At 33.8% G+C, this 16,090-nt stretch overlaps 2 protein-coding genes across 11 annotated transcripts in view; one reads left to right on the plus strand and one right to left on the minus strand.

The window, feature by feature from the left end:
* Positions 1-7,321, plus strand: part of LOC105327225 (regulator of G-protein signaling 22) — a 34,374-nt gene extending 27,053 nt beyond the window's left edge. For all 10 annotated transcript variants that reach the window (XM_066086795.1, XM_066086796.1, XM_066086797.1 and 7 more), the window contains 2 exons: positions 2,080-2,100; positions 6,968-7,321. In XM_066086795.1, the coding sequence (XP_065942867.1) occupies positions 2,080-2,100; positions 6,968-7,174 (228 nt within the window). In that variant the 3' untranslated portion in view covers positions 7,175-7,321. The remainder of the gene's footprint in view (positions 1-2,079; positions 2,101-6,967) is intronic.
* Positions 7,322-8,237: 916 nt separating this feature from the next.
* LOC105327226 (dynein axonemal heavy chain 6) overlaps positions 8,238-16,090 on the minus strand; it is a 54,756-nt gene continuing 46,903 nt past the window's right edge. Inside the window, exons 77-87 of the mRNA XM_066089161.1 lie at positions 15,911-16,013; positions 15,403-15,630; positions 14,760-14,957; positions 14,103-14,117; positions 12,761-12,954; positions 12,426-12,619; positions 11,940-12,151; positions 11,378-11,624; positions 9,926-10,083; positions 9,463-9,609; positions 8,238-9,075 (exon numbers count right to left, since the gene is read on the minus strand). Of these exons, the coding sequence (XP_065945233.1) occupies positions 8,827-9,075; positions 9,463-9,609; positions 9,926-10,083; positions 11,378-11,624; positions 11,940-12,151; positions 12,426-12,619; positions 12,761-12,954; positions 14,103-14,117; positions 14,760-14,957; positions 15,403-15,630; positions 15,911-16,013 (1,945 nt within the window). The 3' untranslated portion in view covers positions 8,238-8,826. The remainder of the gene's footprint in view (positions 9,076-9,462; positions 9,610-9,925; positions 10,084-11,377; positions 11,625-11,939; positions 12,152-12,425; positions 12,620-12,760; positions 12,955-14,102; positions 14,118-14,759; positions 14,958-15,402; positions 15,631-15,910; positions 16,014-16,090) is intronic.

A 16,090-nucleotide genomic window follows, 5' to 3' on the forward strand; every position in this document is an offset into this window, starting at 1 on the left:
GGCTTGAAACTTATAATCCATTTACTAATCACGATGAAGAGATTTATAGGGATATGAAAATATATTTATTCGGAATTTATCTATTTGGATTTGTACAACCCACATACTTTATATTCACCTGTGTTGTACATAATACTCACCTGTTTTGCTAAAAAGAATTCTTTAATTTATAGGCACTTTGAAATCTTGTGACAATTCGTTAAACATGTACTGAAATTTACCAGTGTCTGGTTTCCAGATTTTCATTCTTTTAAGAAATAAATAGGTAATCTAAATGATAATTCTATTTAACAAGCATTTTGTATATTCAGTTGATAAGAGCAAGATATCTTAAAAGGAAATTTCTTTAGAAACAAAAATATACAACTGGGATGATTTTTTAGCTAAGAACACCAAGTTCAGATATAGATGAAGAGGAAAGACAAAGTACACGTATGAGTCAGGATATTGATCAAAATTACAAAAAAGATAACAGCATTGACAACGATGATGATGATGATGACAAGGCATCTCTGTGTGGGTATTGATCATGTGGCCTTGGTCACATGACTATTGACTTGGGTCACATGCTTTTTTAAAGCTGCTGCTGTGAAATCAGTTTCTAATTAGGCTACAAAAATGTCAGCTACAGCCAAACTACCTGCCTTGTATTAGCGATTTGCTGTTGAAACGGAGGACTAGAAAGCTCTATCATTATACCCAGCATTGGTTTTTATATTACACCCCCCTGTTTTTATGTAGGCTATTTCATTAATTGCTTGGAGATATGAAATGCAATATTTTTTTTATTGATTAATTTGTAGGGCTAAACAGGATTTACACAACTTGCAATTGTGTTTTGTTAACTAATTGCAGAGTATGATGTTTTATTAGCTACATGTAGAATAGCCAAGTATTTGAAGAAAAATTAATTGTTGCTGAAAAGTCTATAGAAGATAAATTCTCCATTAATTATACCATGCATAATTTGAACGTGGACGGTATTGGGGAAATCAAAATGCTTTTTTATTTTAAACTGGTCAGAATTTGTGTGTGCTTGATTGTATTTCAAATATTGTATATAGTCTGTCCCTAACTCTCAAAGGACCTCACTCATTGGTGATCACATGCATTGTAAATCTATATGCCTTTACATGTACATTGAACTTGAAAATCAACCATAAACAAAAAGTCCCAAGAATAAGGAGCATGTCCTTCTAAATATTACCAGTATGTTTAGCAAATCTCGCATAATATTACCGGTACATACATGTATAACACTTAATTGAAAAAGAAAAACCAAAAATGACCTGCACAGAAATTTAATAAAGAGAATCTTATTTTTTGCTAAATTTGTAGTCATATCGAATAGAGGCACATTTTAGTCCAATACATAATCTGCCAAAAATTGAGGTCCTAGGGTACAAGGAACAGTCTAGCGTATATATAGATGATAATAAATTGAACGTGTATGCATATTTTTACTAGAGAAAAAATCAGTTTGTATGAGCTTAGGTTTACTAATTAGAGTAAAGTAAATACATTTTGAGCTTAATATTTGTGACTGAAATAGATTATGGGGAAACAGTTTACTAACACATTATACTGGTCAGGGGATTTTATAATGGTATTTGATGAAATGATGTACATGCTTCAATTTAACAGGGAAGTCAGGTATAGAATGGACTCATAGAGTTTGAGGTGGCATCAAAACCATCAGACTAGCAGCTTTATTTCTAAACAGGGCTGATATTTATTAATTAATGTTAATTGGCATGTACTGTAACTTATGCAAAGTGGACATGTTGACATAAGGATCTTTGTTTAAAATATTGAAATGAGGAGGGTTGAAGAATGTGGAAATTTGATATAATCTTTTCAATATTTATAGGTTTAAAAATCAATTTATTGAAGATTGAGAAAACTGATTTTGAAAAAAATAAAAATTGATTTTAAAAAAATTAGAAGGGGAAGGTGATCAATATATATTCATATTAATTATTTACCGGTACTTAATTAATACTCATGTGTCCACTTTGTATTCTGAATGTAGAGTAACAGTGTACTAAATGACTGACATTGAATGCAATCCTTTTACAGAGAGAAGGAGTGAGGGATTGGGTACGTGTGTCTGTCGGTGTTGGCTTAACTCCCTTTGATTGGGTCAATGTGTAGTCTAAGCATTTAAACGTAGAAATAGTCGCTCTCTTTCTAGTTTATGTTTAACTGCTTGGTCAACCATAGCTGACCTTGCACTGTTCAATTAACAATTTTTAATTGCTTTGAATTATTTAACTTTATTTCTGTCCTGTTTTTGTATAGGATGAACAGGTAAGGAAAAATGATAATGGAGAGTATTGGTATATAGGAAAACTATGGGTGCAAGGGTGTTTATTTTTATTTTGTTGATAGGGTGTACCTTATTTGGATGTTTTCATTCTATACAAATGGGATAAAAGGTTGTAAAGTCACATTTTTCCATTGTAGAACAAAACATTTTTATTAGTTGATTAACACATCTTGGTAAAAAATACCGGGTATGTAATGGACAATGCACGTGATATGTTACCCAATTTATCATTTTGATGTTTTGAAGTTAAATCTCCAGACTGATCAATAGATCTACTACTGTAACAGAGTCAGCATTGAAAAACTGTCATCATTGCAAAATAGTTGGCCTTTGTCTTGAATGACTTCTGTACAATTATATCTTTTTGATAGTTCATGATTAACAAATGTATGTTGATATCTTTGTTATATCCATCACCTTCTTGAACCTAGATTTATTTGTATCAAATATCATTGAATATGATAAGCATTTGTTTAGCTAAATTGGATGAAGGAAAATCCGAAATAACGATGAGATGGCATGGTGGCTATATAACAATTTTCAAATGTTTAGGACACTATTTTGTATGTATTCTAAGGCTTTATACATGCACAGATTGCAAATGAACCACCAAATTGACAAGGGCGTTGATCACTGTTGAACTTTTTTTTATGTTGATCAAGTTAAATCGCACTGGGTACAGAGTGGTATATATAAGTGTTTGGGCACAGGGGCAGCACTGTCATTTCATGTGATTCAGAAACTGCCATTTTTCTATATATTTAACTTTCTTCAAACTAACAAAAACAAATCACAAAATCACCTTAGAAAATTAAGTTAGCTGCTTAATATTAAAGGTACTAGATTTCTTTCCATAGAATGTAACAGTTATTCAATAGGATGATTTTTTTCTTCATATTCTGTGCATTTTTGGGGCTTATGTCATTCAATCATGAAGCATTCAAAGTCATTGTCACTGAATAGAAACACCAGGAACAACAGGAGAGGTTACAGGCGAGGTTCAAAGCCATGTCTGTCATGAGTCGTTACAGCATAAGGCTCGGGCTACAGGCATCTTGCCCACCCTCCAGACAAGGTAAAAAGGGTCAAATGGTGATCAGACTCCAAATACATGTATCTACTCTGTGGAATGAACTGCACAACAGATAATTGCATGGAAGATATGGATTTTAGGGGTATTGGAAGTCACTGTTGCTTGTTTTGTTGTTCAGCAAGGATCAGTTGAGTGGGTTATATACTTATGGAATTTCAATGGACTTATGTTTAATACTGTATACAGGGTTATTTTTGCCATTATTTTCGTTCTTTTTCACTTGCAAACAGTTTCGCCCCGTCTTGAATTTGCCCAGACGAAGTTGTGAATAAAGAAAGATAGTTTGAGACAGAGGAAATCGCCAAATCTTATATTTGCCCAATGACAACGAGGGCGAAAGGGGCGAAATTAAAAGGGTGCGAATATTTCCCTGTATACAGTAGCATATGTTTTGAAATGAAAGGGAGGGTGTTCCAGTTGCATTTGAATAAATTGTTGACACTTTTTAGCTCACCGAGACGAAGTCAAGGAGAGCTTATGCTATACCCTCGGCGTCGGCGGTGGCGTCGGCGTCGGCGTCGGCGTCGGCGTCCGGACCTGGTTAAAGTTTTTGTTGCAGGTCCTGTATCCAAGCTATTACTTGTCCTATCTTCACCAAACTTGCATGGATGATGCATCTGGACCTACTTATGGAATTGAAAGACTTGGATGCTGAATCTGGGTCCTAAATTTTAGATGCTGGAGGAGTTTAAGGTTGTTGGACCAGGTTAAAGTTTTTGTTGCAGGTGCCCTTTGATAGCAATATCTAAGTTACTGCTGGTCCGTGTTTCACCAAACTTGCATGGATGGTGTGCCTTATGATACTGATGCACCAGACAGGCTTGAGTGCTGAATCTAAGCTATAGGTTTCGGATGCTGGAGGAGGTTAAGGTTATTGGAGCAGGTTAAAGTTTTTGTTGCGGGTGCCCATTGATAGCAATATCTAAGTTACTTCTGGTCCTAACTTCACCAAACTTGTATGGATGATGCGTCTTATGATACTGATGCACCTGACAAGCTTGAATGCTGAATCTGAGCAATAGGTTTCGGATGCTGGAAGAGGTTAAGGTTTTTAGAGCTGGTTAAAGTTTTTGTTGCAGGTGCCCTCTGATGATTATATCTTAGTTACTACTGGTCCTAACTTCACCAAACTTGTATGGATGGTGCGTCTTATGATACTGATGCACCTGACAAGCTTGAATGCTGAATCTGAGCAATAGGTTTCGGATGCTGGAGGAGGTTAAGGTTTTAAGAGCTGGTTAAATAAAGTTTTTGAAACAGGTGCCCTCTGATGATGATATCTTAGTTATTACTTGTCCTAACTTCACCAGAACTTCCATGGATGGTGTGTCTTATGATACTGATGCACCTGACAGGCTTGAATGCTGAGTCTGGTTTCGGATGCTGGATAAAGTTAAGTTTTTAGGAACAGGTCACATGTTTAATAGATGATGGTACTATTTCAAACTTGCATAGTTGATTTAACTGTAATATGAATGAATTGCAGGAGGTAGCTTCAGATGCAGAGCTTGATCTCCATTATCAAGGATGCTAAAAAATAAATCTTAGTTATTACAGGTCCTAACTTCACCAAACTTGAATGGATGGTGTGTCTTATGATACAGATGCACCTGACAGGCATGGATGCTGAATCTGAGCCATAGGTTACGGATGCTGGGGGAAGTTAAGGTTTTAATTGCTAGTGCCCTCTGATGATGATATCTTAGTTATTACTGGTCCAAACTTCACCAAACTTGCATGGATGATGCGTCTTATGATACCAATGCACCTGATGGGCTTGAATGCTGAATCTGAGCCATAGGTTTCGGATGCTGGATGAGGTTTAGTTTTTTGGAACAGGTCACATGTTTTATAGATGATAGCTTGCATAGTTGATTTAACTTTATTATAAATTAAATGCAGAGGTTGCTTCAGATGCAGAGCCTGATCTCCATTATCAAGGATGCTAAATAAATCTCCTACCTCACTCAAACCAGCTCGATAGATAGATGTGTTTGTTGATAAATGATATAACATGATTTCTATGATATAGTTTGTATGATATGAAACAATATTGTTTGATATGATACAATATGATATCATATGTTATATTATAAAAGTTATACGATACGATATGATATTGTATCATATTTTTTTTTAATTTTATGATATTGTATCATGATATTGTTATGTATAGTATTGTATATTATGATACAATATTGTATAATATTATACTGTATTTTTAATTTATTATTTTATCACATGATACAATTACATAAGATATTGCAAAATATTATATTGTATCCTATGATACAATATTGTATATTCTATAATATTGTATCAGACAATATTGTATAATATGATATTGGTTACAGTAATATAGAATTATATCACATGAAATTGTATTATATGATATTGTAATATTATATAATATTGTATCATACGATATTGTATGATATGATATTGGTTTTTATGATATATTATCATATCACATGAAATTGTATTATATGATATTGTAATATATTATTGTGTCATATGATACAATATGTATAATATAATAATGTATTTTATAATATTTTACTTTATCACATGATATTGTATCATTTGATAAGATACAATGTTGGAATCAAATTATATTGTATTATATGATATAATATCATATAATGTATCAAATATGTTTCAGTCTCATTCAATACAATAACATACTATATTATACAATATAATATCATGTTTCAATGTTATGATGTATTAATAACAGTATTATGTAATATGATATTGTAATATAATACTATATTGTATAATATTTTATGATATTGTATTATGTGATCAAATACAATAAGGTATAACACAATACAATGTCATATTATACGTTACAATATCATATCTCATTATTGTTTATTACGGTATTTATTGTATTATATGATATATATTATAAATATGACATGATGCAATATTTAATTTTATATCATTGTATTGATTAACATATGAACATATGATTATCATAAAAAATTTTATCAGATGATATACGATATTTTGTCAAAACAGAATCCATGAATATCCAAGATCATAAAGTATGATTTTCATATAAAATGATAAAGGTGGTCTTATGTAGGTGATGTCTCATAAGGGTGATGCTCCGTCTCGGTGAGCTTAGTAATCTATGATTACCTATGTTTGTGTTTGTGTTTAGATTGGATCATATAGCTGTGTTGTGCTGTACATTTATGTCTAGCTTAAGATGTTGGTCTTGATTTTGAGCATCATTTTCTTTTGTTCCACAAGTGCATCATCATTGTAGAAATTGATTTAGAACTACATGTATTATACTAGTATTTTTTCTATGCCTTTCATAGTGAGTGCATATGCTTTTTTAAATGGCACAATTTAATAGCTTCTATAGCAACAAATAAATTATTGATTACACAGAAATGGTAATATCATAAAGTCATTTAATTCTAACAAACTTATAGTCATTGATTTATATGACAGAGTACTCTTTAGAAGTATTTTTCAGGAGGTACTAAATAAAAAAAAAAAATCTTAGTTAAATTGTATGTTTTTTACAGGAAGTGTCATCTGATGAAGCAGGAAGCATTCTAGGAAGTCCAATGGACCGTTCCGAAACAGCCACCACTAGAGGGGGAACCAGTCAGAAAACATTAGACCAGCTCAAAAAGAGGCGGAAATCCCACAGTTTACTAAGTGTACCACCAGGTGGCGTCATGACGAGGAATAACACAGAGTCGAGTACCAGCATATCAGTGAAGGAGTGAGGACGTCGGGTGATATTTGTGCTACTGATTGTTTTATGTGATATCTTGAGCTTTACGGACCTGGTGTGATATCTCAAGTCTTTCTTTGTTTATTGCTTAATATTTTATTATTCTTATTGATAATAAAATGAAATATTGTTATATTTACAGGATTGTTGTTGTTCTTTAAACCAGTGTTTGTATCTTTATATTTAAGTGCACAACATTTTTCAAATCACCGAACTCCATTCTCAAACCAAATCTTTAAAAGTAAATTAAGAGCATAATAAGCTCGGTTGTTATACAAGAGAATAATGAGCTCAGTACTTATACAAGAGCATAATGAGCTCAATACTAATACAAGAGCATAATGATTAATGAGCTCAGTAATTAAGTAAGAGCATAATGAGCTCAATACTTATACATGTACTTGAGACTGAGTATTGACTTGAGGGAGGTTGTTGACAGTGGGGCTTAGCTGTTTACCTATTACGGTATTACCTACTTCAATTCTGACAGTTAGTTCAAGAAACAACATACCAATAGAAATACTACAGATGGTTAGTGGGGAGAAATTAAACACAATTGTGATTTTAGTACCTTGCAAGTTTTTATCTTAAAATGGAGAAATAATTTTTTATATTTGTGGATAATGAAAAGAGGTTAACCCAAACATAAAACTACAAGAAGCAAGAAAGAGGATGAACCTGTTTGTAAAAAATTTTTGTGGTGATCTACACAAATAGGAAGTCTACATGCTGACCATATAACAGTGGTCATACTGTATATGTTTTACTGTTTATACATTGCAATCCAAGGGTCTTCAGTCCATTCTGCTCCCCACTGGAAATCCATGGGGATTTAGTGTTACAACTAACTTTGAATTAAGTGTGTCTGTGTAATTCAGTTGACATGCAAATCAAATAAGATTCAAATGACAAAGAAAATTGAAATGTTCAGTTCAGTTCAATCTAAGGGCTACAACTCTCACAGATCAGTCATTATATGGTTTGATAAGCAGACAGCTTCTGTAAGTGGTTCTTGATAGCTAACAGTGGAAAACAAAAGACAAAAATAAATGTAAACTTTTAAATAATTTATTTCTTTTTATAAAGTCTTAAATAAATGACGGAGTAAATTTATCACAGTAAAAACAGTCAGCAGAGTAAATGTACTACCATATGTGCAGTACAATATACCGGTACTTATTAAATCTTAAAATATGAAAACCTGGATGAAAATTATCCAGTTTCATTTAAAATGAAGTCAAATACAAGATAACCCTGCACAAGTTGTAAATGCTGGTTGGGGTTCCAGTGTTATAATGCTTCTATTTATTCAGCAGTTTGAAGTATATGTATATACATTGTAAGGCAATAAATTACATGTAAAGGCACAATAAACAGACATGTATCACACTGAGAAAAAAAAATAGGACGGAAGTTCGCAGAACCCTGAAAATAACCATCAACACTTGAAAGAACAAAAAAAATATGTCATAAATTCAGCAGTTTGTCCAATAATGTGTCTCAATGACAGTAAATAACAACAATATAAAATGTACTTCAACGCGCATTCTTTAAGTACGTTGTAAACAAATCACAACAGTTATATATAAATACAGTTTTTTTTTAAAGAAGATAAAAAAATCAACAATGAACTATATCCTGTAATCAGTCGTCTAACTGACACAACATGGCGATTCCTCTCATGACCCAGAAATCGGACAGGTGTTTAGACGGAAGGTCGACCGCAGTCACAAAGTTTGTGGAGTGACCAGTAGAGGACAGAGTTCCAGCCCTAGCGGATGTCCGGTACAATGGACATTTGTAAGTCTTGTAAGTCTCTGCACTAGCAGTTTTAGTAGTATTGGTGGTAGCAACATCAGATGAGGAGCTTTCTGGAGTTCCTGCTGTTCCAATCTGAAATTACAAAAAGAAATCTCAATTTTTTTCTATATATATATCAGTGCAGATACTTTGAAAAAAATTAAATAATGGCCAAACATGTATTAGAAAGTCACCCACAGAAGCATGTAAAAGTAATCATTGAAGAGAGATGACCCTTGAATAGAGTTTCATTTTTTCAAGAAAACTCCATTTTGAATTTTGTTGGTTCTGTGTTTTTCAATACTTTTTCTGCTGAAAAGAACCAGGCTAGAAAAAAAACAGCATTTGATGATTTTTATGCCAGAGTTGTTTACTTTTTTAGTCATTCTTTGTATCTCGAAATTTGATAAACAAAACTGATAAATAAACTGGTACCTAAGTGTACTTTGAGATTTCGGAAGAGAATGTAGGGAGGTTTACCTGCACAGGTTCAAAATGGATTTCTGGTAGCTTGGAGAACCTGTCCCCAGGTCTGGAGTCGTTCAGACACTCGTGGTGGGGGTCCCAGCTAGCCCCGTCCAGGAACAGACCAAACACCAGCACCCCATTTTCCGGGGCATGATTACCCTGTAAAGATTACAACATGGGATCATGTCATCCAAAAAAATTCTGTTGGCTATCAAGATAATTTTGACAAAATCCTTAAATTTTGTGACAATGTATGTACAAAATACTAGATCAAGAGAACTAAAAAGACTTGAAATTATTTAGACAATTTTGATGAAAGCCATTTTCATGTCTGAATTTATACTTGTATACAAGATATTGTCAACATATTTGTACATGCTAGTCTGACATAAAGACTTTTTTTATATTCTGTAAAATATATCACTAAATACAGGAAATGGCTAAATGGTAAACTATAATTTCTTAATTTGGTTACCTTAAATGCAGTGGTCTTTATGTGGGGTTTGTGCTTGAGATCACACAGCGACTCTTCGGTGTCCATCGGCCTGGTTTTGACTTGGAAGTTAAATACCAGTGAGTCCACTGAGATGCCCAGCTTTCTGGCGTGATTCTGTTGTACTCCTGTCAAGAACCCTGTACAAAAAAAGTCAACAATTATAAGTCACATCTGTTTCAAAAATATTTGTAATTTTTTTTTTGCATAATGAATTATCAAGACTTCTGGTAATGTTATCTAAATACATGTAGTTCATGTTTGGGAGGGTAACAACCAACGCGAAGCTGAGGTTGTCAATGGTTTTTGAAGGGTGTCAATTTCAACTGTTTGTTGCCCTCCCAAACAGGTACTATTTATTTCATTATACTCATGTCTTAATTTTAAAGAAAACTTTACTGCTGATGTAAATTCTGCAGCAAACCATATGCGCATAATTTATGCGCATGTAATAATTCATTGTTACCCATTGCCAAGTGTGGTGCTAACAATGATTAGGGTAATACAACAGATTATATTTGCATTTCCATTGTTCTTTCCCACTGTAAGCCCATACGGAGGAGCTGCAATTATTTCTCTATAATTGCAATTGCTCTGTCAGTATACTATGACGTCATAAAGGTGTAACGTTATATATACTTTTACATGACGTTATAGATTTAAACCACTATACGATACATCATGTGTTTTTCTCCAACCCCATTAAAATTGACGTATTTACATGTAATATTAAAAGATGTTTTTGATAACATTTTAAAGTAATTACTGTTTTAAAATATCATTGATTCTGTTAACAAATCTACGTGAATTAAAAAGATACATTACAGTCTGAATGTTTACTTTTGATGTAATAGCTAAATGTCAAGGTCTAGGCTAATACAGGGTATTTGCGAGTGGTAAAATGCAAATATAAGTAATAAACAACGATTATTTAGTGAACATGGCATTATGAATAGCAATTGCTCTGTTGGCATATTCCATGATGGCCACCACCCTAAATAACGTTGTTTATTTCTTAAATAAACTGCAACTAAACCAATCAGATTTCAGTATTTAACATGAAATTATAATAACCTAGAATGTGCTAGCGGTAGTTCTTGCAAAAATATCAATTCCAACACATCGTTATCCTTGAAACTTTCATCCAAACTGACCAAAATGTTCAGAATCTTTCAATTAAAACTGTAAATTCCTAATTAAATGCAAGAAATTAATATCCACATAAAATCGCAAGAAGTACCCTTCCAGGATTTTAAAATCTCACAATCATTTTCTAAGAATTGAGAACCACAAGAATTCCATGTTTGCGATTTTATAACCTCGCGATTTGATACAAACCAGCGGGATTGTAGAATTAATTACTCACGTAATATAAGGAATATACCGTTAAAGACTTGTTCAGATTCTGGTACTTGTCCTAGTATATTTATATACCTTGCGGGAAGAAGAAACCAGACAACCAGAATGCCCGGGGCTGGTTTTTGCTGAGGTCCTCTGGTTCGTGGTCTGGAGGTGGGGGAGGGGGAGCGTTGGATTGTTGTTTGGAGGTCATCAGAGTGGCTTTGATAAGTTTCTCCACATTTCCGCAGATCAGCCCTGCCCACGTGGCAAAGAATTCCACCCTCATCATGAGGTCATGGGTCCAGGATCCCAGCTGCTTACATGACTCGTAGGATGCATTCTGTGAAAGGGTAAGAAATATCATAAGCATATAAATTTACAGAGGCGTTGTTTTACATGTACATGTACATACAAAGGAATTGCATGTGCATGGACCAATATTTGTGTTCATAGACAGGTCTAATTTGCATTATCAAACAATACATAATCAAATAAGGATATACTGCAAGTTTAGAGAATTTCTTGTTTTTATTTGATGTTATTTATGGTATAAGTGTCATTCATCATAAACTTTCCTCCATTACCCCATCTCTCATTCTTCTCTTATTCAGAAATATTTGGAACTAAACAAAGTCAGAAGCTCCTGATTGTATACCTTCCAGTTTTGTGGGACCTTCTGACTGAGGAGAGCTGTGTACGCCTCCTCCAAGGATTCCGACATAATGACTTCTCCCTTGACAGCCAGGATGAGAGCCTTCAGAGATTCGTGGATGATGGCCAACAAGTGGTTGAATCGGTCCACTTCCTGTCTCAGAACTGTCATCAAGGCAGAGTTACCGACCACTGTATCTATTGCTTCCTGTACAACTGAAAAAGAAATTTACAAATTCTTTTGCTATATATCTAACCATTAACAACATGGATATCAATTAGTAATGTCCATATGATATATATAAAATAGATTTGTTGTTCTTTGAGAAAAGAAAAAAGGAGCCAGATAAACAGATGGGCAAATTCTGACAGGCAAAAAGAAGAAAGTGAAGAAAGCGGACAGGTCAGTCCAAGACAATAATTTTAATACATACCCTGTGAAAAAAAAATCAAATAATTTTACAAGTTAATTATCAAACAATTTCCTTACTTCTCTCTTTCTCCTTGTCCTTTAGCTCGGGGGCCTCCTTGAACAGGATGTCTTTGAGGGAGGGGCGGGGGATGTTCTGAATCTGCCCCCCATGGGACTCCCTCACGTCTGTGTAGTCCTCGATACTGACCGGGAGCAGCCTCAGGATGTCGTTGGCCACCTCTAGTACCACATCATCGTTACTCTTCTCAGTCCTAAAATTCACAGGGATCCATGCAAGAATTTCCATGTCTAGTTATACATGTATATTATTTTAAGTGTATTACAGGCATGATACATGCATTAAAAAGTACATGTACTAATGAAAACTGCTGTAGTAATAACCATTCACCTACCCCAAGATGTCCAGGGACAGTCGCGGTTGTACATTTATAATGGTGTCAATCAACTCGTGGGCCTGCATCTCTCGACATGCCTTCTCAGCATTGTTGGTCATTCCAAACAACTCGGGGGAGTCGTAGTTCGGTAAACTTTCCAGATAGGTAATGACATCAGCGAATGGAATGTCTGTTTTGATTGGTCGATAAAGCTAAAATTATACATGTAATGAACATGTATATCACCATTTTTTCAATTTTCTGTATTTTCCAAAAACAAAATATAGTGAATGCCAATCATGAAAGTAAAATTATGTAAAATGAAAAGAACAGAAAAAACAATGTTAGACCAGCATGTTTTTTCATTCTAAATTAAAATAAATAGATAAAAAATTCTCTTTCATACTCTCTTCTCCTTAATTGACATAATCAATATGAAGAACATATTCTGAGACAATTTACCTAAAGAAATATAAAACATCACAATCAAAAAAACTTTTAATACTGATCAAATTATTATTTACATTTTTTCCTAGATTTTAAGTTTTTATAAATTTTTTCTTATAAAGACTGCATAAGTTTATAAGTAATGAAAAAATACCTTGTTGTTTCTTTTTTTTTCAGTATTAATTTTTTTTAATTAAACCGGTAGATATGGTATCGGGTATCTAATGTTACATTTACATATCATATACATCCATAAATTTCTTCATTTTGTATATATAAGCCTTATGATACAAATTTTCTAGATTTAAATGCTACGATTAAGGTTTGTTATAGGTCACTGCTTTATAACTATATATATATAGACAATACTGCTCTGTAAACGGAATACATAACTCTACAAGTTTATATATGCTGGGTATAAAAAAGATGCTGGCATTCTGTGACAGGCGACAGAAAAAGAGTCCAAGAGACTGTGCGGATCAATTCACAAAAGTCATTATCAAAACTACGACCTTTTTTCATGACTGTTTTAAAACCATATTGAAAGAAAAATCTCAATTTCCTGAAAACAAGGCAAATACTATAGGCATCAGAATTGAAAAAAAAAAAAGCTGAATTTTTACACATCATGCACTGCAGTGAATATTCTTCATTCTTTGATAAAAAATTACGCAAGGCCTACAAATGCATGCATGCAGAATGCAAATGTATGTGACCTAGACATTTACATAATTTTGTATGGTAATATAAAATATGCACACTACGCTATATTCTATCTGTCTGTATGCTCCACCCCTTTATAATGGAGAGGTATTTGCATCGACTGTCTCATACACATGCTGATGATGCAGAACTTAATCTAAGGTACACTGTTTGTATGCTGTGTACCTCCGTGCCTTAATTACCATCTTACCTCATGCACATTAACCTAGAGTGATTAAATGAAAATAAGTCACACACATTACTGATACCTGTTAATGCTTCTTGTATAAAGCCACTGATCTAAGCCTCAAGTTTCACAACATGATTATAAGCACTGTACATTTCTGAAAAGCAGCATGCATATAGCATGTCTTAAACATCTATAAATTAAAGAAATCAACCAAATTGGGCAGAAATTTCTCCTCCCCCCTCTCTCTCTCTCTCTCTGCTGCTCGATAAAAAGTCAAATGAATTTAATTTGATTTCATTTTAAGATGGGGAAAATAGAAAATATACCGTACACTTCATTCACTAAATATTTTTGTGAACATTCCCATCTTTGAAGGTGAACTGTTCGAGAGATTGTTCATTCATTGAGCTGCTTATGTCTCCTATACTAGGTATGGACTACACAATAAAGTCTGTAACAGCTCATGCTCAGCAGTGTTAGCATGCAATCTTTCACATTATTATTCCTTTGCAGTATATATTAAACAATAAGGCATTCATGCGACCTATTACAATAATGCATATGTAATGCAAAACTTTACATTTTATCATACCTAATAACCAAAGCAAAATGTTTTAATACACATCGAGCACATTCCAAGTAAATTCATTATTGAGATTCTAAACATAAGAGTTTTACCCCATCAGGTGAGTATGAATAGTCAGGGTTGAGGGCTTCGGGGCAGAGGAACCTCTTCAGGAGGGCCCCAAGACACCTCATGTCCCACTCGTCTGTGACACGACCTCCATAGATGACCTCGCCAGTCAGGAAGGTCAAGGCCTCCCAAGGAATTTCATCGTGTTCTTCTAGTAGATTCTGAAGCTGACGTACAGACACCTTACAAAGAAAGATGAAAAATTCTTATCAGGGAGGGCTACTTAACTTCTTTGATTCTTAACATTCAAGTTTGATGCTGCACATAAAAGCATTTTCAAGTTATTGAAAGTTAATCAAGTGTGACACTTAAGGTGATCTGAAAAATCAATTCTTGATATCTGAGCAAATGGTGCTCTATTGATTAATTTTATTACCATATTATCAAATAAAAGGAAAAACTCATTTTTTTCCATTCAAAGTAAAATAGGAAAACTAATTACAGGTATTCACTTTTTAAAATTTAAAAAAAATATAAAAAAAGGTCCTTAACTGCATTATTTTTTTTTTAAGTTTTGCATAAAAAATCTAGTTTAAATTTTTATTTTTTTTGGGGGGGAGGGGGGGTTGGGCTGTTGTGTTGAAATCTGATAAAGAAAATTACATGTATAAAGCAGTAAATTCTTACTGAGAGATCCGAGTCATTGAATTCATACAAGACATTCCAACCGAGTCGGCCATACTTCTTGCGTTCGTGGATGACGCTGTTGAACAGACAAAGACCAAAGAGGAGTTTCTGCCAGTCGGGTCCCGCCTCCTTGTACTCAAACTTCTTCTCCGTGATGGTCCCCGTCCCTCCACTCCCAAATGACCGTAACATGTTGGCTTTCAGACCTTGTGGTGGCTCAACGGTCATCTGAAGGGAGAAAATTTGTCTGGACTAACCAAAAATCTAATCAAAACTCTAATTTACGATAGCTGCAGAAACCCCAAAAGCATAAGTTATGTATACTTTTAAGGAATATCTTTTTTTTTTTAAATAAATCTTTCATTCATTTCTTTCTTTCAAAAACATTATTAAACATTCTACAAAAAAACATTAAATCTTGAAGCAAATTATCTCATTCTGAAAGAGAAAGGAGAGAGGGAAGCAGCTTAAAAACAAATACCTCTCTGGCTTAATTCTATGAACTGACCTTCATTCCAGTCTGGAGTATGGATATTGGGAAGCTTGAATCCGGTTTGGAACTGAGCCAGAGTCGGAACTGTGGATCAAGGTCATCTCCTGCATGACTTAGTCTGCAGAAAATATACAAGATACACAAGATTATAAGATAAAGATTCCATCCTGATCATTATCACATGGAATAAGAGAA

Source organism: Magallana gigas, chromosome 6 (genome assembly GCF_963853765.1).
Source record: "Magallana gigas chromosome 6, xbMagGiga1.1, whole genome shotgun sequence".
NCBI lineage: Eukaryota > Metazoa > Mollusca > Bivalvia > Ostreida > Ostreidae > Magallana > Magallana gigas.